The sequence below is a fragment of the Carassius gibelio genome, chromosome A5, assembly GCF_023724105.1.
Source record: "Carassius gibelio isolate Cgi1373 ecotype wild population from Czech Republic chromosome A5, carGib1.2-hapl.c, whole genome shotgun sequence".
NCBI lineage: Eukaryota > Metazoa > Chordata > Actinopteri > Cypriniformes > Cyprinidae > Carassius > Carassius gibelio.
In genome coordinates, this window is record NC_068375.1 from 14189663 (window position 1) to 14215972 (window position 26310).

General features: G+C 38.7%; 1 protein-coding gene across 4 annotated transcripts in view; it reads left to right on the plus strand.

The window, feature by feature from the left end:
- The window catches only part of LOC127995703 (double C2-like domain-containing protein beta), a 211153-nt gene that overhangs the window by 23642 nt on the left and 161201 nt on the right, over positions 1-26310 (plus strand). For all 4 annotated transcript variants that reach the window (XM_052591892.1, XM_052591893.1, XM_052591894.1 and 1 more), the window contains exon 6: positions 23830-23992. In XM_052591892.1, the coding sequence (XP_052447852.1) occupies positions 23830-23992 (163 nt within the window). The remainder of the gene's footprint in view (positions 1-23829; positions 23993-26310) is intronic.

Sequence of the window (26310 nt, forward strand, 5' to 3'; positions counted from 1 at the left end):
TGACAAAGTCAAGAATTAAAAGAAACAGAATACAAATACGTTTTCACACGAGTTTTAAAAACATCTACTGACGTTGCAGATCTTATATCAGGAGGAAGAGCATTCCACAGCCTAGGTCCAACGACTGAGAAAGCTCTATCCCCTTTAGTTTTAAGACGAGTTCTTGGAACAACGAGCAGTAAACAATTAAAGGACCTTTGAGATCTACCAGAATTCATAAGCACCAAATCCTTAATATATTCCGGAGCCAACTCATGAACAGCTTTAAAAACATATAACAGAACCTTATACTGTATACGATATTTCACAGGGAGCCAATGAAGCCTTTCCAGAACAGGTGTAATATGCTCCCTTTTCTTAATACCAGTCAAGAGCCTCGCTGCAGCGTTTTGAACCAGCTGCAATCTTGAAATGAGATGAGAAATGATAAATAAAGGGTAGTGTATTTTTTATTTTTTTTTGTATGCTCAGAAATGGTAGAGGTGTGCTGCAGTTCATTGTTGTACAGAAACTTAATTTCTCTCACCCTCAGATTTATGTTCTCTGTCAAGAAATGTGTCAAGAAAACACAAACCTGTTTGTTGAGCTCCTACTCAGAATATGTAATCAGAGTTCAGCCCACACGGCTCTAGTCAATGGTTTATATTTATAAGCCAGACCATTTTTGTTTTGGTTTTTATGGAGCTCTTGTGCTTTAGAACACATCCTGAACCTCACAGTGGCTTTATGTTCATTTTATCTAAAAGTTACATGTGTCTTGAATATCACTGAATGGTTTAGTACAGTGCACAGCACACATGCTGGTGTCTTTTATTTGATTACCGTAATTCCTCAAATAAAAACCGGTAGTCAAATAAACGCCGGGCCTCTTATAGTGGCCGGGGGCGTGGTCAACACGGACAAATAAAGGCCGGTCTTAAATAAAGGCCGGGGGGAAATTTGTGCAGCAGAGCCAGATAACGAACTTACACGCCCACCGCCGGAGCGTTTCTCATTCTCGAGTCAAGAACCGGTTACATCGGTTTTCGGATCACCAGTACACTGAACCGAGAACCGTTTCTGTCGGACGCGTTCGATTCGAGAACCGAGGAGCTGGTGATACTGCGCATGCGTGATTCAGTGTGAAGCAGAATGACACACAGAGCGTCTGAACCAAACTGATTCTTTTGATGATTGATTCTGAACTGATTCTGTGCTAATGTTGTGATCTCTGTCCACTGGAATGCTATCACTTTTCATTTACAACGGGATATTTAAAACAATTACTTATCAAACAGATGGATTAGAAATAAAGGCCTGCCTCTAATAAAAGCCTGCTTCAAATAAAAGCCTGTTACCTTCTGCAGTTCAGGTTAATAAAGGCCCCGGCTTTTATTTGGGGAATTAAGGTATATTATAGCTGCTAATATCTGCACATATTTTATATGTTGTCACCTAACAGGTGTCAAGTTTGAATACATACCTATTGTATAGCTTCAGAAGACATGTAATATAGTGTATCTATCAGTTGAATTTAATTAGTCAAAATTCATCATGTTGTGTAAGCAGCAAGTTAATATATCGATTGCATGTAAGTGTACATGTACGCATGCAGTGTATCATTATAAAAAAAATTAAATGCATTTTAAACACTTACATCCATGTGACTAAATAATAGAAAGTCATATGATTTTGAAATAACGAGACTGAGTATATGATGAAAAGAATGTTAGCTTCTATCCCTTTATACTTTAAAAGGAATTTTATTGCTTTGCTTTGATAGTCTTAATTCACTGGATGCATGGTGAGATACTTCAGAAGCGCATAGTTATAAGAAACAACTTTGCTGAAACACTTGTAAGTTTCTGTCATTATGACAATTTCCTCCATGTCTTTGCCGGGCCTTCAGTTATAAATTCAACTGTTAAAAATTCTAGATTAAATACTTTACATTTTCATTACATTTACAGTTTTGTCAGAAGGAGCTGCTTTTCGATCAAATCATCCGCAACATCTGATCTAAACTTGCGGTAATATACTGTGCTGGAATGGAGCACAATTTGCAACCAGTATGATTCAAAGCCAATACTGCTTGGCAATAGTACTGTATGATGAGAAATATCACTTTGGTTAGAGTCATAATGCTGCCAAGAGCAGAAAGCTCTCATGCAAATTAACAGGCATGCTGGGTAACGGATAGGATAGGCCCTGAAATGTCCTGCCGTCTAAATCTATACTGAGTGTGGGATTGGATTGATCTGCTCAGATCTCCAGGGAACAAAGACTGCCCAGAGGCTGGATACTTCATGGCAATGAAACAAATAGTTTAGTTCATTTGATTAGTCTGTGCCATGAAGAAAAGGACAGTTGGAGAAGTGCTGAGCAGATTTGTCAGTTCACTTGCTTTTTACAGTGTCTGCAGATGTGTTGGGTTGTTCAAGAGTGAATGCCCTGGGTGAGGACATTGGTCAGTGTAGCATCAAATCCAGGGCATACTGTGTTTTTGATTTGTAAGGTTTAAAATTTGTTCAAATATTTCCTTCAAGCTAAAAGAATTGAGCAATGTGCTAGCAACATCAATTCACAGGGAGCTGTTCAAATGTTTACAATACCTGGAATGCAATGCAAGTCACTCCCAATAAAAGCATCTGCCAAATGCAGAAATGTTTATGAATTTTCAGTAACACTTTATTTTAAGGATCAGAAATTAGACCGTAATTAATGACTAAAAACTGCATTTGTAAGTGACTTGTATACCATTACAAGCTATTTATAAGGCCTTTATTGGTTGTCTTATTTTTGTTGTATAGACCCTATATACTTGCTTCAGTCTTAAAACTGTACTAATTAGCTAAAAATAAAACAAACTAATAGCTTGTATTTTGCAAATTATGCAAACTTTATAAGTTCTCAGTGTGAATGTGAAGCTTTAAGAGTATGAAATAAATATAGAACAGTCATTTCATCATAGACATTTAAATTAGATGAAAAACACTGTGATGTTGCACAAAAGCACAAGTCTTTCTAGCAGCACAGTGTGTGTGTTTACTGCATTGTGTGTGCACTGATAGAGGTTAAATACAGAGCACAAATTCCAAGTTTGGGTCATTGAAAACAATGGAATAAGATAAACACAGTGGCAGTAGGCTTTTAATCAACAAATCAAGCTCAGAAATATGGTCATCTCAAAACACAGCATTATTGAAAATATTTAGAAGAAAGAATAAGTGCACTGATGCCATTTGACTGGTAGCAGAATTACTCTCTGCCTTGCTGTGTTGTAATAGTCTTATGAATCATTAATTCAGAAATTTCCTTCATTCATGATCTGCATGGTGGAATGTAACTTGCTATTACGGAAAATAACCCAATAATGTCATGCTCATGACTAATGCACATTATTCAGACTTATCTCCATAATTTTATTTCAGAATTAGCTATTTTCAGGCTTTTCTGTTTGTTTATAATTTAAAACTGGTTTCAGAAATCACCCTAAGTGTGAATTAACATTGTTATTCATTAAACAAAGTGATTATATTTAACTATAAAACATTTTGAATAAATTATTAATTACTATAAATTACACTGCTGAGCAATGTACATCAAAAACCTATTTTAGTGATTATAATGAGCGGTGACTCATCTGAACTGTATTTTCAGAGAGCTGAGCTGTTTCAGAATTTGTTTGACCTTTTGGAAACTCCTTGTTAACTATATTCCCAGTAAAACTCTGAGCTAACAAAAGGCTTAAGGATGCAGCTGTCAGTCAAGCGGTGGTCGCAGCAGAACATGTTATCAGCAGGCCACTGCTTGAGCATGTCTTCCCATCCCTGGCACTTACACCTTATGATGTGGACCCAGAAAAGCTGGGCCTGAGGCATAAACATTGTCACACTTATATATATATATATATATATATATATATATATATATATATATATATATATATATATATATATATATATATATATATATATATATATATATATATATATATATATATATAATACATTTCCTTTCATGCTGAAGCTAAGATTCTCAAAGCTAATGCACAGAGCTGGTTTATTCCTGCAGGATACTAAATCTCTGTTAGAGGGAGAATGCAAAGTGAAAACAACTTCCATATTATAGATATGGAGTTTTAGCTTTGAGCTTTGAGTTTTAAAATGTGTTTCTTTCGGAATTGTTCATCAAAAATTTTAAATTCTTTTAATATTTATTCATTCTCATGTCATTTTGAAACATTTATGGCTTTCTTTCTCACAGTATGAAGTATGAACAAAAAGGTGAATCTCAGAAGAATTTCCTGGCCACTCTTTTGCATAATGATGGAGGTCTGTGCTGACAAAAATAAAATCATTAAAGTTGTCCGTAGTGCTTATTCCAAGTCTTCTGAGTATGAGGAGCATTCTATAATATGGAAGTTGTTTTCTTGAACTCTGAGCAGTACAAAGTAGGTATATATATGGTACTGTAATTATTTTATAAAATGGTAAATTTTTATTCAACGAGAATGCATTCAATTTGATCAGAAGTAACATTAAAAACACTTCGAATGTTAATGTACTTTTGAACTTTTATTTTCATCTAAGAATCATGAAAAAAAAATTCTCAATTTCCACCAAAATAATTAGCAACACAACTGTATTCAACCTCAATAATAAGAAATGTTTCTTCAGCAGCAAATCAGCATGCTAGAATGATTTCTGAAAGACCATGAGACACTGAAGACTGGGATAATGATGCTGAAAATTTCAGCTTTGTAGTCATAAGAATAAATTGGAGTTTAAAACATTTTAAAATAGTAAACGGTTATTTTAATTTCACAAAACCAGTCTTAAAGCATTAGTTCACCCAAAAATGAAAATTATGTAATTAATAACTCACCTTCATGTTGTCCCAAACCAGTAAGACCTCCATTTATCTTCGGAACACAGTTTAAGATATTTTAGATTTAATCCGAGAGCTCTCAGTCCCTCCATTGAAGCTGTGTGTACGGTATACTGTCCATGTCCAGAAAGGTAAGAAAAACATCATCAAAGTAGTCCATGTGACATCAGAGGGTCAGTTAAAAAATTTTGAAGCATCGAAAATACATTTTGGTCCAAAAATAGCAAGAACTATGACTTTATTTAGCATTCTCTTCTCTTTCATGTTGGTTGTTAGACAGTTCAAAACAAAGCAGTTTGTCATATCCGGTTCGCAAACGAATCATTCGATGTAACCGGATCTTTTTGAACCAGTTCACCAAATCGAAATGAATCGTTTTAAACGGTTCACGTCTCCATTACGCATTAATCCACAAATGACTTAAGCTGTTAACTTGTTTAATCTGGTTGACACTCCCTCGGAGTTAAAACAAACCAATATCCTGGAGTAATTAATTTACTCAAACAGTACACTGACTGAACTGCTGTGAAGAGAGAGATGAAAACGGAGCCGAGCCAGATAATTTGACCCAAAAAATCAAGCAAGCAACTTCTCCGACTCACTCTACAAGTTCCCTTTACCAGACTGAGAGAAACCCTTAAAAAGTATAAGCCCCTCCCACTAGGACTAAACCATTATATAATTGATGGTAACAAATAAGTTCAAGAAAGACAAAACAATTAAAGGGGGAGTGAAATGCTATTTCATGCATACTGAGTTTTTTTACACTGTTAAAGAGTTGGATTCCCATGCTAAACATGGACAAAGTTTCAAAAATTAAGTTGTACGTTTGAAGGAGTATTTCTGTTCCAAAAATACTCCTTCCAGTTTGTCACAAGTTTCTGAAAGTTTTTTTCGAGGATGGCTCTGTGTGACGTTAGATGGAGCGGAATTTCCTTATATGGGTCCTGAGGGCACGTCTGCCGGAAGAGCGCGCGCTCCCGTATAGCACAGCACTGAGAGCAGAGGCATTCAGTGATCAGAGCGAGAACGTCGCGAAATGTCACAAAAGAAGTGTGTTTTTGGTTGCCAGGGCAAGACAACCCTGCACAGATTACCAAAAAAAAAAAAAAACAGCATTAAGGGACCAGTGGATGGAGTTTATTTTTACAGAGCCTCAATGGAGTTGTGCAAGTGTTTGTGTTTGTTCCCTGCATTTCGAAGATGCTTGTTTTACAAACATGGCCCAGTTTGATGCCGGATTTGCGTATCGTTTATTTCTTAAGGATGATGCAATCCCAACGAAAAAGGGCCACGATCGTGTGTTGGAACCGCAGGCGGTGAGTAAAACTGCTTCAAATATCTCTGCCTTCTTGTTAGTGCGTCCCCTCCCATGCCGAGACCCGGGTTCGAGCCCCGCTCGGAGCGAGTCGTTGCTGCTGCTGCTCTCGTTCAGTTTCAGCCTCGGGATCTGATTCTGGATCTTAAATATACGCTGAATCTGACTGTTAGCCATGGTTTGTTTTGGTTGTTTTTTTCCTCACGGTGTCACAGCTTCCAAACGCTCTCAACGCAAAAGCCTACTCGTGCTCGTGATTCATTAGCTCCGCCCACACGTCACGCCTCCAGTCGGTCGTGTTTTTCCGGGAAAAATCGGTACAGACTATCTTTCTCTTATGAATATAATAAAACTAAAGACTTTTTAGAGTTATGAAGGATGCAGTACTACTCTATAGGTACTCAAGATTAACAGGATATTGAGTGAAAACGAGCATTTCACCCCCCTTTTAAATAGCTACTTAATTGTAACAAAGGCATAACTATTAGAACCAAAAAATATACAGAAATATACAACCATTTCACACAACACAAACTAAATTCATTATTATGGTTTACCAAAGCATCAAACAAACACCAATCTCCCCCTCCAGCATGAGACCAATTAAGTGTGCCTTCTATTGGCGGGAAACAGATATTTAAAAATGGTGGCAATGTGGTGCCTGGGTTTCTTCTGTTTGTTATGAGGAAATGTTCCAGTACGTAAGTATGACTGTTTACTTTATGTAAGTGGATGATTGAAAACAATAAACATTTAACATTCCAACCGGTCTTGTTTGTATTCTCAACAATACACAAATTAACATAATAAAATTATTGACTCACAAAGTGTTAACCTAAACAAAAATGGTGAGAACAGGATCAACACTTCAATACACAATCAATTACACACACACACATACCTGGTGTTAACTGGTGTTACATTGCGCAAAACAAATATGTGTCGTTGTATGAAAAGTCTATGCATGCCTAGTGTGTTGTGTTCTAAGTCCAGTGCCACAGTCTCTAGTCACAGTGCCCCTCTGTGACATTTACCCCTCCCTCTCCAGACACCGACTGTGGTGTCCTCGAGAGAAAGTCTGCAGTGTAATTCTGTGACCCTGATCTATATAGCACCTCAAAAACAAACGGCTGCATGGCCAGAAAACACCTAGTAATGTGAGCATTAGTGTCTCTCATGTGGCCTAACCAGGGCAATGCTCTGTGATCAGTCTCCAACCGGAATTTTCGTCCAAGCAAATAATACCTTAAAGAGTCCAGGGCCCACTTAACAGCAAGGCACTCCTTTTCAACAGTGGAATAGTTTACCTCTCTGGGCAGGAGTTTCCTACTGATGTATACAATCGGCTTGAGTTGACCTTCTTCCTCTTGAAGGAGTACAGCACCAACGCCATGTTGTGAGGCATCAGTCTGTACTGTGAATGGTTTCCCAAAGTCAGGACTCTGAAGAACTGGTTCCTGACATAGTGCATTCTTTAAGTCTTCAAAGGCTTTTTCACAGTCCTCAGTCCATACTACATTGTTGGGTTGGCTATTTTTTGTCAAGTTTGTTAGGTTTATTGCCCTAGCTGAGAAATTTGGAATAAATTTCCTATACCAGCCACAAGTCCAAGAAACGCTCTAACCTGCTTCTTTGTTACAGGCCGTTCTGCTCCTTTAACGGCCTCCACCTTCCCCACCTGAGGTCGGATCACACCGTGTCCCAGTACAAATCCCAGGTATTGGGTTTCTGGCTTGGCGAGGGCACATTTATCAGGGCGGAAGGTTAGTCCTGCAGCCTTGATACGATTCAACACCTCCTTAAGGTGTTCCAGATGCTCTTCCCAGCTTTGGCTGAATATTATGATGTCATCAAGGTAAGCTGCAGCATTTTATCCATCATCCTTTGAAATGTGTCCGGGGCCCTATGGAGACCAAAAGGAAGGACTCGGAACTGGTAGTGGCCGAAGGGGGTTCTGAAGGCAATAAGCTCCTTACACGCTGGTTCAAGTGTCACCTGCCAGTATCCCTTGCAGAGATCCAGCATACTTAGGTATTTCACCCTTCCCAGCCTCTCCATCAGCTCATCTACCCGTGGCATTGGATAAGGATCAAACTTACTAATACTGTTCAGCTTCCTGAAGTCTAAGCAGAACCGCAAGGTACCATCTTTCTTCGGCACCAGCACTATAGGACTGCTCCATTCACTTGACGATGGTTCAATAACTCCCAGTTGTGTCATGGTCTGTAATTCCTCTTTCATAACAGATAGAAGTTTCTCTGGCACACGATACACAGACTGACGGACAGGTTTAGTGTCCTTGAGGATGATAGAATGATTGATCAAAGTCTGTTCTGCCAGGGGTATCCATGAACAGCTGATCAGGTATAAATTCCAATAGCTGATGTCTCTGCACTTCAGTCAGGTGCTGTAAATTCAATTTGCTGTCACTGCGACAGGACGGTAAATACTGTTCTTCTATTTCCTCTTCACCCTCTATGGCTCTCACCAGCATAGCAATGTCCTTGTTCTTTTCTGTCTGGCCTGGAATTCGATGCGAAGGCCATTTCTTCAGCATGTTCACATGAAATATTTGAAGAGGCTGGTTTCTTGAGGGAATTTCGATCTGATAGGTCACCGGACCTACCTTGTTCTTTATCTGGTACGGGCCACTTTGCTAACAGCTTATTGTAAGATGTTGGAAGCAACAATAGGACATCCTCACCTGGTTTGAAGCTTCGTGATCGAGCCATCTTGTTGTACCAGTGTTTCTGCTGTACTTGGGACTTTACCAGGTTTTCTCTTGCCAAGGCAGTATTCTGTTGAAGTTTCTCCCTCATTTTCCTCACGTACGTGAGGATGTTCATTCTCTTTGGGTTGTCTGTTGCCTCCCAGCTCTCTTTCAGTACATCTAGAGGACCTCTCACTTGGTGGGCGTATAGCAGTTCAAACGGCGAGAATCCTGTAGAAGCCTGGGGTACTTCACGGTAGGCAAAAAGGAGGTACGGCGAAAAGAATTTTAACAAGGCTGAAGCTATTTGCTTAGCAGTAACATCTCTTAAGGGATATGCTTCAGGGTACCTTGTGGCATAATCTGAGATTACTAGAATAAACCTGTTCCCTGTCTGGCTTCTCTCAACTGGTCCAACAACATCCACTCCTATTCTCTCAAAAGGTACATCAATCACAGGCAAAAGGATTAGTGGTGCAATGGCAGGAGTCCGACCAGCAGTGAGTTGGCAATCAGGGCATATCTGGCAGTATTCTTTAATGTCTGTGCACATTCTGGGCCAATAAAATCTTTTAGAGATTCTCAAACATGTCTTTGCGAACCCTAAATGTCCTGACCATGGAATGGAATGACCTGCAACACCTCACTTCTTTGTGCTTTAGGTACAACTAGCCGAAGATCCCCGTCCTTAGTTTGCTTATACAGGAGTTCATGTTTTAACACAAAAGGATCATCTAGTAAAACATCAGCATTATCCTTCTGCTTAACCTGTTCAAAACAAGTGGCAAGGGTTGGGTCTCCCCTCTGCAGCTGGGCTAGATCATTGGGAATCACAGTGTCTAACTCACATAATTCAGGTTCAGCAACATCCTCGTTAGCCTGTTCTGAGGTGTCAATCAACCCTGATACCCAATCTCTACGTTGTTGTAACCTGTTGTCTTTTGTTGGTCCTGACTCCCTCTCAATATCCGCAGAATTACAAGGCAAAGCAGTGTAGCAGTGACGGCACCCCTGCTCTGGATGTACCGGCCCATGGAGGCGTGAAAAAATGAAGTGACGTGCTGATGAAGTCAAAAAGTTGGTGTTTATTCCAAAATGTGAAAAATAAAGATTTTCCAAAAGAATGCAAATTATATTTACAGTGTAACTCAAAAAGTATATAAAAAAAATATTAAAAAAAAACTGTACAAAGTTTAAATGTACAAACAAAACTTTTGGCTATGTAAATAATTTGACCCAAAAAATTAAGCAAGCAACTTCTCCGACATATGATTAATTATGTACATCTCACTTTGAGCTAATTTGTTACATGTGTTTCAAAAGTAAACCAAAGGTTTATGGCTTTGGAATGACATGAAGATAAGTATTTGTTTACAGAAGTTAAATTTTTGGATAAAGTAACCCTTTAAAAGCGGCAGTCTCCATTCACTTTCATTATATGGAACAGAACGACCAGGATGTTTTTCCAAAATTCACCTTTTTGTGTTCTTTTTTGTGAAAAAGTCTTAAGGCCTGTTCACACCAAGGACCGTAACTGTAAAATCGGTCTCAGGATAGGATAGCAGAGTACACACCACAACTATAATGATAAAGGCACAGAGAAACAATATCATTGGAATCACTTTCTGAATACTTTTTTTCCAGCTGATAAACAATAAAAACATTGACAGCCACTAGGATGGTGAATTTAAAGTGGCAGTGTACTTAGAATAAAAAGACAATATCGTCTGCTGCTATTTATAGTTCTAGTTCTTGGTGTGAACGGGTCTTTACAGGTTTGCAATGACATGATGAAATAATGACATAATTTAAAAGTTTGGCTCAAATACACCTTGCCCAGCTATGAATGACATTTACAACCACCTAATCTCTGCACCACAAACCTTTGTCCATGTGACACTTTATGGTCCTGGATGGCCTAATGAAGTTCTGGTTGATTTGTCCTGGGTCACAGGGCTCAAACAGTGCTTCTGGACACCCGTGGTTGCGCGCCCACTATCCATGAAACCAATTTCACGAAACACTGCCTCCCCATTCAAATTAGCGATACTATCACTAGATTAATTAAAATGCCAGGAGAAAATTGTTCAGGGCAATTTGCCTTTCATTCATCATATTGTAATTTTTCAGATGTAGAAAGAAAGAAATTGCTAGCTAGCGCAATGTTTGATAAGTGTTGTGATGCTTGCTGTAATTGCTCAAAACAATAATACGTGTCATATCAGCTGTATCGTGAGATTTAACACCCCTGAGCTCTAATGTGGTGGTAGTGACTGAAAAGGGCAGAGCTACAGTATTGGTTGGTATTACTGGCCACACCCCTAATCCTCATTCTAGCCAATGAGATCTGATCCCGCTCAGAGCCATAATTTATTGGGTTGTATGATGAGAGCAATTTGCTTTCCTCTTAGAGCCATGGACATTAATTTATTTTTGCACGGTCATGTGAGGAAAACAATGTCATATATTTCCCATAAAAGCCCATGTGTTTGCTATCACAATGTAATTTGTCTTGTCATTTCTGTGGTCTGCAACAGCCATTTATATAGCAAGCATATTTTGCTAAAGGTTTGCCCATTACTACTGCAAACTTAATATTTCTAATATTTAATATTTTTCTACTTAAAAAATCCAATTCATACATCTAATAATTTGAATATGCATTTTCTCTAATGAGCATGTTATTTTTAAACCAATTTTTTAAATATATTTATGTTTTTGGCAGGCATAAAGTCAGGGGATAGAACTTTCCTCATTTCATGAAAAAGGCTCTTTAAAAAGATTGTTGAAAGGAAAACCGTAGTCTTTAATTGCGTAGACTAGTTGCGTAGTCTTTTATTTATTCTTTTATTTAAGAAATAATATTTTCAGTATTTTCAAGAAGACATTTTCTATCCTTACTTTTTTTTCTTCCTTTGCTGTCAGTAAACCCATAACGAGGGAGCCAGTTATATATGCACTTTATTTGTTTTTAATTAAGTGAAGGAGTACAGTTATGGATGGATTTGATCTGGTTCCATTCCCAACTGGGATTTCATTCAAACATAAGTTAGAGAAATACAATACAAAAATTTGACATGATGTTTAAGTCGGTGCATGTTCATATGAATTTGCATTTGGTATGATGGAATGTTCTGTGTGTGTTTGTTGAAGAAAAGAGATTCATTCCCTATGGTATATGCCTGGAAATAATGAGTCTCTAGATAATTATGTACACAGACTCACAGTTACGTATTTTCACAGTCCGTATTTTATCTTCTGAAATAACACTTACACATTTCCCAAATGCTTCCTTATCACTGCTCCCTCCCCTCAATTCAGGGAATTAGAACTGCAGATCACCCCATGATGTGTCTTAATGTGATAGTTTAAATGACAGAGATGCATTAGATACAGGAGGTGCTTTATTTATTTATTTTTAAATTGAATACTTATTTTGTCGTCATTTCATGACTCGAGATTTAAATCTGATGTGTGTCATATCTAGGCCTTTATAATGACACGAAACTAGGGCTGAAACGATTCCTCGATTACAAAAAATGATCGAGGCAAATTCCTCTGCCTCGAAGCCGCTTTTAATTTATTTTAAATCTCATGTCAGGTTCTTTCGAATTATTTTTTTTAATGTGACACAACGCGTTTACATCACCGACAAAGTAGAAGGGGACACAAGCGATGGGTCCTAAATCGCATTCTGCAAGGAATCAGCAGTGTTTTGATTTGAGGGAGCGGGCAGACGTAAAGAGAACGTTGTGGTGTGTGTCCATTGCAAGATAGAGCTGGCATACCACAACTAGGGCCCTATGATTTCCGCGATGCAGAAAACGCTGAGGGAATTGCGGAATCCAGTCATAAAAACAGAATTTCCAGTTTAACGCGGAATGTCACGGAATTTGCCAAATTTTGAATGAATTAATCAAAAATAGGTAATTGCACTTACATCAAATCACTATATGGACTAATATCTGTAAATATGTAGCCGGAACAGTCTATTTAAATATGAATCATGCATGTTCTGCGTGTCTGTGTTAATAAATGGAGCAGAAGCACGTTTTCCTTTGTTAACACACACACACACACTGAACCGCGCGTGATGCTAACGGTCATTTCAGCGTCTGCTGTTTCACTAAATAAGGACGTGAACACATGAACAACATCTCCAGAACTGCTCTTACAGTCATTTCATGAGCATTTGACCGTTTGATTTGAGTAAAACTAGTCTCACATACACAGAACTGTAAAGGTATGTCAACCCGTCAAAATAAAAGTCCGGGAAAGACTATTGTTCATCAGAATGTACATAGCCTACTACTACTACAAAAAAAAAAAGGTTTTAGGTTTAATCACACAACATTTCTTCCATGTTTTATTTTATTTTTTAGTATATCACCTTTGTTTACCAAAAAGTTAAGTTAATTTTCAATAATTAAAAGATAAATGAAATTAATTTTTATGTGTTTAATGTTAATGCAAAAACACATTTTATCTGATTACTTGATTAATCGATATAATATTTGGTAGAATACTCGATTACAAAAATATTCGATAGCTACAGCCCTACATCAAACTCAAAAATATTTTTTTTATGAAAACTCACTGATCTTCCATATATTTAAATATATGTTGGCACATGATTACACCTAGGGAAATGCCGGTATCAAATTTTCATATTTTGATTATTTGCTAATGGTTTTATCACAGTATTGTGTATTATCACTATATTGATATAACTCATTAGTTAACCTTAGTTAACTAATGTTAACTAATGAAGCCCTAATGTAAAGTGTGAACAAACTATAAAGAATCAAAATCTAGGGCATGTTGTAGTCCAGATTAAAATGTAAAAAAAACAGTGTGAAAATAAATCGCCTATTAAGTCTAATTATTTATGTATTTGGCATTGTGATAAACAACACAGCAAATCCACAAATCTGAATGGCTATTTAAATATTTTTTAGAAAGTAGCTGCTTTATCTATGGGGCTTCCAGGGTAGCTGCTGCATTTTCTGCAGTTTAGCGCCATCTGCTGTCAAAGAGTCAATGTGCTTTCATTCAGCGCGTTTCACGTGTTCCTCCATGTGCTTCTCATGCATGCTTGTTTACATCAGAGCAGCATATAGCGGTGTTGTGCAATTTTTACCCGTTGATGGTAAAAATTATTCTTGAAATGCATTCCAAATTCTGAATAATTTATAATATATAATTATTCACGGTATTTAGAAGTGCCAACGATAACAATATCGTGCATATTCCTTACCGTGATATGTCGGATTACCAAATACCGGCATATGCCTTATTATTATACCTATACATACAGTAGTTGGAGTTTTTTTTTCTTTTCATTGATTAGGTAGTTTACTGTAAAAAGGGAAAACATAATAACGAAAAATAACTGAATGATGAATTTTCCCTCTACACATATCCACCTTATTTTTCAACACGTAAGCAAGCCATTTTCTGGGAATGTGCGAGACTTGTGATTCATTAGCCGCTGTAGGGAAATAATGAGAACAATATCAAAGTGCAGTAAACAGTAAAACTGGTTGAGCTCAAATGAGTGTGTTTATAATTAAGACCATACATTAAATTAATATGGTAAAATAATATAAGTTTGTAGTTTTGAGCAGCAAAATGAGCTGGTTTGTATAGCTAAAAATAATTGGAAGCGAATAACACTGGAAGTCAGATACATTAAGCTTACAAATGGCTGCGGCTGTTCTTATGTGAAAAATAAGGTGAATGCATGACAAAACCAATGCATGACGTGACCCAGTTGTCTCTGCATATTAGGCTAGGAAAGAAAAAAATTGGACAGTCGTCGACTCTGCATGATTGGTTTTATTTTTTTAAATAGTCATTTGAAAGATGAATTCTTTCTTATTGAAATCTGGTGAACGTCTTGTCAATTTAATGCCATAATTGTACAGAGGAAGCTTAATGTGCATTTAAATTTTTCCCCCTAGGGTCATTTATTGCTTGTGTTAATGTGTAATGTACATTTATGTCTTTCATTGGATCAGTGAAGATTTGTGACGACTGGGTGAAGGAGAAGCTGGAAACAAGTGCGAGTATGAATGAGTATGAAGGGACAGACAGTGGTTGAAGGAGCCCATCAGGAGGTTGGTTAGATGAGTTATCCCTGGCCCAAACTGAGCAAGCCAAAACAAAATCGCGGACGTCACGAGCCATAAGTGGCCACCAGAATCATTGTTTAACTAACCCATTAGTTCGACTTATCCCTGGATGACAAGCAACGTTAGAGCAGTGACCACGCTGAATGACGGCACAAATAAATGGTTCGGTGGACAACCGGGCTGAGGCGTTACCCCTTCTAAGGATGTCTTGACCTTCGACTCAACCTCCCATACGAGTGCTGAGACCACTACTTTCTCAGGTAAAATACACTCGGGAGTCACTGGGTGGGTGGAGAGATCAAAAAGACGTGATAAAGAATCGGGTTTGACATTTTTGGAACCCGGGCGGTACGATAAAGTAAAATCAAAGCGACCGGAAAAAAGTGCCCACCGAGCCTGCCTGGAATTGAGTCTTTTGAGTCTTTCTAATGTATTCTAAATTCTTATGATCGGTCCAAACAATGAAAGGTACCCCTGAGCCTTCCAGCCAGTGAAGGCACTCCTCTAAAGCTAATTTGATGGCCAACAATTTTCTGTTACCAATGTCATAATTGTGTTCAGCAGGAGATAAACGATGGGAAAAAAACGCGCAAGGATGTACCTTATCATCCGAGGCAGCACGTTGGGACAACACTGCTCCTACCCCCACCTCTGATGCGTCGACCTCCACCACAAACTGCCGTGTGGGGTCAGGGGCCACATGGATGGGAGCCGAAATGAAGCAGCTTTTGAGGTTAGTGAACGCAGTCTCAGCTGCATCCGACCACCTGAACGGAGTACTGGGAGAGGTCAAAGCCATCAGAGGTGAGGCTAGTTGGCTGAAATTGCGAATAAAACGCTGATAGAAATTGGCGAACCCCAGAAACCGCTGTATGGCCTTACGGGAATCTGGAGATGGCCAATCTATCACAGCCTTAACCTTGTCAGGGTCCATACGTATTCCCTCAGACAAGACGATATACCCTAGGAAGGGAACCGACTGTGCATGGAATACGCATTTCTCCGCCTTGACAAAAAGACCATTCTCAAGTAATCTCTGGAGCACTCGTCTGACGTGTTGAATGTGTTCCTGGAGAGATGAAGAAAAAATCAGTATGTCATCCAGGTAAACATATATAAACTGATCTACCATCTCTCTCAACATGTCATTAACGAGTGCTTGGAAAATCCCTGGTGAGTTGGAGAGCCCGAACAGCATTATCCAAGTATTCTAAGTGCCCTCTAGGGGTATTAAAGGCAGTTTTCCATTCATCCCGCTTCCTGATGCGGACCAAATGATAAGCATTATGTAAATCCAATTTTGTGAATACGGATGCTCCCTGTAACCTTTCAAAAGCTGAAGACATGAGTGGTAATGGATAGGTGTTCTTTATCGTAATGTTGTTTAGCTCTCGGTAGTCAATACAAGGTCGCAGAGAACCATCCTTCTTACCCACAAAAAAGAATCCCGCCTCCGCTGGAGAAGAGGAAGGGCGGATGAACCCAGATGCCAAGGAATCAGAAATGTATTTCTCCATGGCCTCCCTCTCTGGAATAGAAAGAGAGTATAATTTGCCTTTAGGCGGAGACTTACCTGGCACTAAGTCTATGGCACAGTCGTAGGGATGATGCGGAGAAAGAGAAGCAGCACGGGACTTACTGAACACCTCCTTCAGGTCCAGATACTCTGCGGGCATGTTTGATAATACCATGTTCTCCTTCTGAAAGACAGAGACAGGGACACCAGGACAAGTAGAAACCAGACAAAACTCATGACAACTTTCACTCCACAATGTGACTATGTTTCATTAACCAGGGTTAACCTAAGGCAATTGGAGCTACGGGGGAGTTCCATGAGAAAAAGGATATGGTTTAGCAATGATTGCCTGAAGTGAGCAGAGTGATGGGTTCAGTGTAGTGGGTGATGTGAGGCAGTTCCTGGCCGTTGAGTGTGGTGACATGGATGGGAAGAGACACAGGCAGGACAGGAATGTTCAGGTGACGTGCAAGGAGTGAGTCGATGAAATTACCTTTGGCTCTGGAGTCCAGAAGGGCGTGACAGTCGTGTGTGTGATTCTCCCACCGCAGTTTCATCGGAAGGAGAGTCGATGATGTTGTTGAGGACTTCCCAGCGGAGATCCCACCCGATAGTAGCCTCATTTTTACTACCGGGCTGGCTCTTTTACCGGGCAGGAATAGATAGTATGTCCTGAGCCTCCGCAGTATAAGCATAGTCCTTGGGACCTCCGCCGCTCTCTCTCCCTCCGGGACAGCCGAGCTCTACCCACCTGCATGGGTTCGTGGTTGTCGACGGGACCGACGGTGTTCTCTCAACTCGAACGGCCCCTTTCCGGAGAGATGGGATGGCGTGTAGGACTGGTCTGTCTACCCAGACAATTAATCCGGGCATCAACTCGCAGGGCTAGGGTTCTCCCACACCGCCGTCCCCCATAAGGCGGCCTTGCCGGAATGAAGAGTCAGAGTGAACACAACCTTCGATTCCTTGGTGGCGAAGGTGCGGGGCTGTAAGGCAAAATGCATGGAACACTTAAGGAAGGTTCTGCAGAAAGCTGGCTCGCCGGAGTAGTTTTCTTGTGCCGGAAGTCGCGGCTCTGGCCAGAAGTGATTCTGGGGGGTCTCCCGGGGGACAGGTGGCACAGGCGTTGCGATAGGCGCAGTGGGAGAGGTGAGCTGGTGGATCTGCTGGGTGAGCTCGGACACCTGTGCCACCAGCGCTTGAATAGCGCGTCCGGTGTTAGCGATGCTCTCCTGCTGCTGATCCATACGGTTGACGCTGTGGTGGATAAAGTCAGATAAAGAGGTGGTGCTCGCTGCTTCTATTTTGGGTGAGAGCATTCTGTGACGACTGGGTGAAGGAGAAGCTGGAAACAAGTGCGAGTATGAAAACCAAACAAAACAAACAAGAATACAAACAACGCTGGGAAGACAACAATCCAAGATGGTGGGAGGCGGTGAGTAATCCAGATGGTGATGGTGAGTTGGCAGCAGGAGAGGAGGGCACAGGAACTGCGGGGAATCAAGCCGAAGGTAAGTCGTGATGCTTGTGAAGGTGCGAAGAGTGGATGAGGTTCCGGGGGAAGACACGGACATCCAAACGCAGAACATCACAGAAGCAAAGAACAGTTACCAAACATGAAGCAACGCCTTCACAAACACAAGACGTGAGACAAGCCATTATATAGGGAGAGAGTGTTGAGTGACAGCTGCTGCTGATGACAATTAACAAAGACGCCCTCAAACTAATCAGTGCAGACGCGAAACACACAGACTTCACCAGAAAGTGCAAAACCCAGAGATAACGGTTTACCAACCGTGACAATATTTTTATCTTATAATAATGGAAAGGGCGTAGGAGAATTGTACCACTTTAGTATCAAGGGAATGTTTTCGTTGGTCAGTACAATTTACATCCACTTCTCTTTAATCTTGCATTGATGCCAAGTACAAAGTATATATGTGACCATGGACCACAAAACCATTCATAAGTGTCAATTTTTCTAAATTGAGATTTGTACAACATCTGAAAGCTGAATGAATAAGTTTTCCATTGGTGTATAGTTTGTTCGGATCGGACAATATTTGGCCGAGATACAACTATTTGAATATCTGGAATATGAGGGTTAAAAAAAATCTAAATATTAAAGGGGGGGTGAAATGCTATTTCATGCATACTGAGTTGTTTACACTGTTAAAGAGTTGGATTCCCATGCTAAACATGGACAAAGTTTCAAAAATTAAGTTGTATGTTTGAAGGAGTATTTCTGTTCCAAAAATACTCCTTCCGGTTTGTCACAAATTTCGGAAAGTTTTATTTGAGTATGGCTCTGTGTGACGTTAGATGGAGCGGAATTTCCTTATATGGGTCCTGAGGGCACGTCTGCCAGAAGAGCGCGTGCTCCCGTATAGCAGAGCACTGAGAGGCTGAGCACAGACAATCACTGATCAGAGCGAGAGCATCGCTAAATTAATCACAAAAGGAGTGTGTTTTTGGTTGCCAGGGCAAGACAACCCTGCACAGATTACCAAAGAAAAAACAGCATTAAGGGACCAGTGGATGGAGTTTTTACAGAGCATCAACGGAGTTGTGCAAGTGTTTGTTCCCTGCATTTCGAAAATGCTTGTTTTACAAACAAGGCCCAGTTTGACGATGGATTTGCGTATCGTTTATTTCTTAAGGATGATGCAATCCCAACGAAAAAGGGTCACGATTGTGTGTTGGAACCACAGGCGGTGAGTAAAACTGCTTAAAATATCTCTGCCTCCTTGTTAGTGCGTCCGCCTCCCATCGGAGACCCGGGTTCGAGCCCCGCTCCGAGCGAGTCGTTGCTGCTGCTTCTCTCGTTCAGTTTCAGCCTCGGGATCTGATTCTGGATCATAAACGGCTGAATCTGAATCTTAGCCATGGTTTGTTTGGGATGATGGTTTTTTCCTCAAGGTAAGAGCGTTGAGGTCCAAACGCTTTCAATGCAAAAGCCTACTGGTGCTCGTGATTCTTTAGCCCCGCCCACACGTCACGCCTCCAGTCGGTCGTGTTTTTCCGGTAAAAATCGGTACAGACTATCTTTCTCTCATGAATATAATAAAACTAAAGACTTTTTGGAGTTATGAAGGATGCAGTACTACTCTATAGGTACTCAAGATTAACAGAATATTGAGTGAAAACGAGCATTTCACCCCCCCTTTAAGAAAATTACCTTTAAAGTTGTCCAGATGAAGTTCTTAGCAATGCATATTACTAATAAAAAATTAAGTTTTAATATATTTATTGGAGGAAATTTACTAAATATCTTCATGGAACACAATTTTTACTTAATATTCTAATGATTTTTCGCATAAAAAAGTGATAATTTTGCCCCATATAATGTATTTTTGGTTATTGCCACAAATATACCCCAGCGACTTAAAATTGGGTTTGTGGTCTAGGGTCACATATGTATTTTTTCCACTCTGAATTAGACTACACACTGATAGCAACATGTAGGCTACTATAAAAACTGAGGGGCTATACACTCACAAGGAGGCAAAAACAGACTTTCCAGACTGGTTTTCATAACATTCACTTTCAAAAGTGGATCATTTTCCTAAATTACACGTTATCTCCCACTGATAAAACTCAGCTCTGGGAAAATGACTGTTCACACCCTTTATTCATGATTGTACAAGTAATTTTTTCACTGTGAATGAACTGATTGCACTAGTTGTTTAAAAAAAAAAAATCCCCTTGCTAGGTGGAGGAAATCTATGCCCTGGGGAATACAAAATTGTTGCTTCTTGCATGCTTTTGGCTTCTGCACTAAATACAAAAGCTTCTTCATCTAATGTATCCTCAGATATTTTGATGTGTGCATCAAACAGGCACAGAAAATAAGAGGTGAAATCCAATGCAAAACAAGGAAGGCCATCTAATATTATGTGATTGACCTTGTAAGCTAAAACTGCATTTTTTTTGGTCTGGTCAGTGGTTGGAAATGGTAACTGATCAGGTACAGCTGGGAGATCCAGAAGCTGCTGTCAGCCCTGACATTTCAGAGCCTGCTGTCCATCACTTCTTAATTGTTTTCCTGGCTACAGCAGGGCCTGCAGTCTCTCGCTGTTATGTCACCATGAGAGTGACTGGCGCCAGAGTGTAGTTTGCTCAGAACACCTCCAGAGCTTTTCGGTGTTTGTTTCCCAGGGATAATGTGTTTTGAAAGGATTGCTTACATTTTTGGTGTGTCAATTGATTAAGTGTCACTGCCTTGAAAGTCATGGCGCTGATTTAGTGAATGGCTGGATGTTGCAGTTGGCTGTCTGTTGTGTTCTGTGGTTTGCAATGAATACGAATGAGCAAAACTAGTTTTCGACTAGATTGAATAGACCTCCATTAAAGCACCAAATGGAACTGACAAGATAGTGAAAGGTTCCAAACGTGTTTCCCACGTACTCCTGTCACCCATTCTGCACGGCCTTGTCTGCCATTGCTGTGATTGTTGTTGTTGTGATTGGCCAATGTTTCAGTAGTTGTTAACCAGTGTTGAGTAAGTTACTTTCAAAAAATAATGAATTACTATTATTAATTACATCATCAATATTGTATTTAAATGACTTTACTAATTACTCTGTCTGAAAAGTAACTCAGTTACTCAATAACTAACTTAATTATTCAAATCACTAATTAGGCTACATCTTAAAATCCCTATAAACCTTAATAGAAATTAAACTTTATTCTTTCTTTCAACAAAGTAATACTTAAAAAATGTAAAAAATGTAACCTTTTGTTAAAAAATAGAAATTCTCTGAATAACAACATATCTGAATAACAAGAAATGTTAAACAATTTCAGTTTGGCAACATGTTCAGTAAAATCTGTACAGGTTTATGTAAAAATAACATGTTAACTAATGAAGGTAAGAATAAATTACATAAAGGATCTTCTCTGCTGAATAAAGCCATGTCAGATCGGACTGTTGTTCTGAAGTGAATTCCTCATAGCAGGACTTCTTTAAAAATTATGAAAATTAGACTTATCTTGACCCTTTTTTTTTTTATTTATTTATTTTATATTTTATAAGTAGATACAAGCTTTCTTTGGACATATTGTTTGTGATGTGTAGAAAGCTGGTCAAGAAGACCTAGATATCAGAAAGTGCACCCTGTTTTTTTTTTTTTTGGGGGGGGGGGGGCTTATTTTTCAAAAAGCACAACACAGCAATGTTCTTATCGTTAGTGTACACAAATAAAAGTAGGACCCTTTAAGATTTGATTGATTATAGTCTTATCTGTATCTTAGTATCTAAGGTTTCTCTGTGAAACAGGAAAAACTGAAAGTGAAAAGGTTAAAGACGTTGCATTCAATTTTATCTTTAGAAGGTAAATCTAGATAATAAACAATGTTTATTTTAGAACTGTTGAAATTATTTATTGTATGTAACACAAGTACTTTATAAGTAACTGTCATTCAATTACATAAAAATGAACAGTAATCCCTTACTTTACTTTTTCAGTGGATAAGCGATTTAATTACAGTAACTCGTTACTTAAGAAAGTACTTATTGTAGTTAGTTGCCCAGGCAGCATTTCCAGTTAAGTTATACATTTAATATTTCATATTTATTTCAGTTGCCATTATATTTTCTTGTTCTATCAATTTGTAATATTTTGTTAAAGGGGGGGGTGAAATGCTCGTTTTCACTCAATATCCTGTTAATCTTGAGTACCTATAGAGTAGTACTGCATCCTTCATAACTCCAAAAAGTCTTTAGTTTTATTATATTCATAAGAGAAAGATAGTCTGTACCGATTTTTCCCAGAAAAACACGAACGGCTGGAGGCGTGACATGTGGGCGGAGCTAAAGAATCACGAGCGCCAGTAGGCTTTTGCGTTGAGAGCATGTGGAAGCTGTGACATTACCTTGAGGAAAAAACCATCATCCAAAACAAACCATGGCTAACAGTCAGATTCAGCCGTTTATTTATGATCCAGAATCAGATCCCGAGGCAGAAAATGAATGAGAGCAGCAGCAGCAATGACTCGCTCCGAGCGGGGCTTGAACCCGGGTCTCCAAATGGGAGGCGGACGCACTAACAAGGAGGCAGAGATATTTTAAGCAGTTTTACTCACCGCCTGTGGTTCCAACACACAATCGTAACCCTTTTTCGTTGGGATTGCATCATCCTTAACCTGTTAAATGTCACCCCGTCCCGTATACGGGACACCTACGTTGACTATACTATATTACAATCAAATTTAATCTAATCTTGACAAACTACATACCTTTGGAAAGGGCTAAGACTCCCAAATATATATTCTACCAATATTTTTTGTAAAAAATTATGTAGGAAAAGTAATAGATCAATTTATGACAAGAGTGTACCCTCAGAAATCTACATTACAAAAGGAGCTTTGACCTTTGTTTAAAAAAAGACTTCCTCGTTGCCTCTTTCTCAATCACATTTTAGAAATCATCAGAAGCTATATATCACTTGAAAACATCAAATCTCAAAATTAATCTTTTAAAACCCATTTTAAAATCAGACATTGCATTACCATGTAAATGGCACATCAAAATCATGTTACAAAATGTTTTCAGTCATTATAAAAATTTAGGTTTGTATCATGCACATTCAAGTCTATCTTCAAAAACGTGAGTGACAGTTATCAGGTTAAGAAATAAACGATACGCAAATCCGTAGTCAAACTGGGCCTTGTTTGTAAAACAAGCATTTTCGAAATGCAGGGAACAAACACAAACACTTGCACAACTCCGTTGATGCTCTATAAAAATAAACTCCATCCACTGGTCCCTTAATGCAGTTTTTTTTTTTGGTAATCTGTGCAGGGTTGTCTTGCCCTGGCAACCAAAAACACACTCCTTTTGTGACATTTCACGACGCTCTCGCTCTGATCAGTGAATGTCTGTGCTCTGAGTGCTCTGCTGTACGGGAGCGCGCGCTCTTCCGGCAGACGTGCCCTCAGGACCCATATAAGGAAATTCCGCTCCATCTAACGTCACACAGAGCCATACTCGAAAAAAACTTTTGGAAGTATTTTTGGAACAGAAATACTCCTTCAAACATACAACTTAATTTTTGAAACTTTGTCCATGTTTAGCATGGGAATCCAACTCTTTAACAGTGTAAACAACTCAGTATGCATGAAATAGCATTTCAACCCCCCTTTAATGATAAGATCACTGGTGTTAAAATGTGGAAATTATACTAGTGTTACGTTACGTTATGTTATGTCTTTAAGTACCTGCTTTAAATCACTTCATACGGAGCTGTGCTTAGTTTGTTTTCCTTTTCTCTGCTCTTCAAAGGTATGGAAACGTTCTGGAGCCTGGTTCTACAAAGCCTTGCCGAAGCATATTCGTCCCATTAAGGATTCAATTCTAGATAACAGGATGCAAGTAATAGAAAGAGGAGAGCAGCTGCCAGTGACCAGGAGTGCGCCAATCAGCTACACATGGGCTCAAAGCAAAGGTTAGATGCTTCTATTCTATTCTATTCTATTCTATTCTATTCCATTCTATAGGCCTGTCATGATAACAACTCTTTGTTGTGCAATATATTTCCCCAGAAATAAATATGATAAATAATATTAAGACCATTTTATGCCACTGAATATATAATCATAATATAAACAGCATAATAATGGCCTACACACTTACAAATGACAACAAACTTTTAATTCTTAAGAATATTTAGCTCATGGAAATTACGCCAAAATATTAGATACCTTAAAAAACTAGAATAAACTAGTAAATAAAAAGTTTCTAACAAAAGGTGCAAAGTAACAAGTAAAAAAAAAAAGACAAATTCACAAATAACTTGTATGGAGATTTTTACATCTACAGATTTTTCCTTGACCTTCTTTGTAATTCAAGGGTGCACTGTATCAGTCAGATGTCCGTATGCAAGGCCATATTTGCAGATGAAACTTAGTTTGTAGAAGCATTTTTTAAATTTGAACAAACACCTCATGACTACATCACATTATGTACGAGATGCTGCAAAAAACACAGGTGCAAGTGGAATACAAAAAACATGGTGACTTCCATTTTTATGTAAATATAATGGGCAATATATTGCATCACCAAAAATGATTGAGGTCACGTGTATATATATATATAGTGTGTGATAAGTCGATATACTGTATTGATTATTGTGTCAGGCCAGTTCTATATGGAATGCATAGAATCTTAAAAACTGCAGAAATTTTCATGTATGGGCCAAAACAGGATTAAATCCAGTCTTATCCTGTGTCGTATTCATTTTCCTTCTCTCTCCCATTACTTTTCTGTCTGGTCTTGAATTTCTTTAAAATTAAAGGCATATATATATATATATATATATATATATATATATATACAGTCATGCCCACAAATATTGGCACCCTTGGCAAATATGATGAAAAAAGGCCTTGAAAATTCATCTGCATTGTTAATCCTTTTGATTTAAAAAATTCACAAAAATGTATCCTTTCATTGGATAATAAGAATTTAAAACGGAGGGGAAATATCATTATGAAATAAATGTTTTTCTCAAATACTCATTGGACACAATTATTGGCACCCCTATTTTGAGCACTCTAGCATGATTATAAACATGAAATCATCCAGCTCTGGCTTCCTTTTTCACATAAATATAAAGAGGAGGGAAAATAAAGCCCATCACAATGAGAAAAACCAGAGAAAATATTTATGATGTGCAGCAAAAGATATTGGGGCTTAACAAATCGGTGAAGTGGCTTTAAGAAAAGAACTAGAGCAGTGAAAATTCCCATTTCCACCATCAGGGCAATAATTAAGAATTTCCCACCAACAGGAAATGATACAAAACTGCCTGGAAGAGGACGTGTGCCTATATCGTCCTAATGTGCGGTGAGAAGGGAGTTTATGTAGCTAAAGACTCTCCAAGGGTCACAGCTGGAGAATTGCAGAAAATAGTTGAGTCTCTGGTTCAGAAAACCAGAAAAAAATTGTCAAACAGAACCCACATCACGACATGTTGTTTGGGAGGGTTACAAGAAAAATTATCCTAGCCCATTCAAAAACAAACTAAAGCATATTCAGTTATCAGCCATGATTGGAATTTTAAATGGGACTGGCTTTTATGATCAGATGAAACTAAAAAATGAGCTTTTTAGCAGCAAACACTCAAGATGGGTTTGGTGAACACAGAGAAAAAAAGTACCCCATGTGTACAATGAAATATACAGCTGTATTTTTGATGTTGTGGGCCTGTATTTCTGCTGGAGGTCCTGTACATCTTGTTTAGACACATGGCATCATGGATTCTATCAAATACCAACAAATAAAAAATCAGTAAGTGACTGACTCTGTTAGAAGTCTTATAATGGGCCATGTTTGGATCTTCCGACCGTACAATAATCCAAACACAAATCTCAGAAATAACACCGAAATGGGTCACTGAGCTCAAAACCAAGCTTCTGCTATAGCCCTTCCAGTCCTCTGACCTGAACCCTATGAAAAATGAGAGGAGTGAACTGAAGAGGAGAAGCACCGACATGGAGCTGGGAATCTAAAGGTTCTGGACTGATTCTGGATGAAGGAATGGTCTCTGATCTCTTGTGAGGTTTTCTCTAACCTCATCAGGCATTATAGGAGAAAATTTAGAGCTTTTAAACTGGCAAATGGAGGTTTCAAAAAGTATTGAATAAAAGGGTTCCAATAATTGTGTCCAACGAGTATTAGAGAAAAACATTTATTTCATAATGATATTTGCCCCCATTTAAAATTCTTATTATCCAATGAAATTATACATTTTTGTGAATTTTT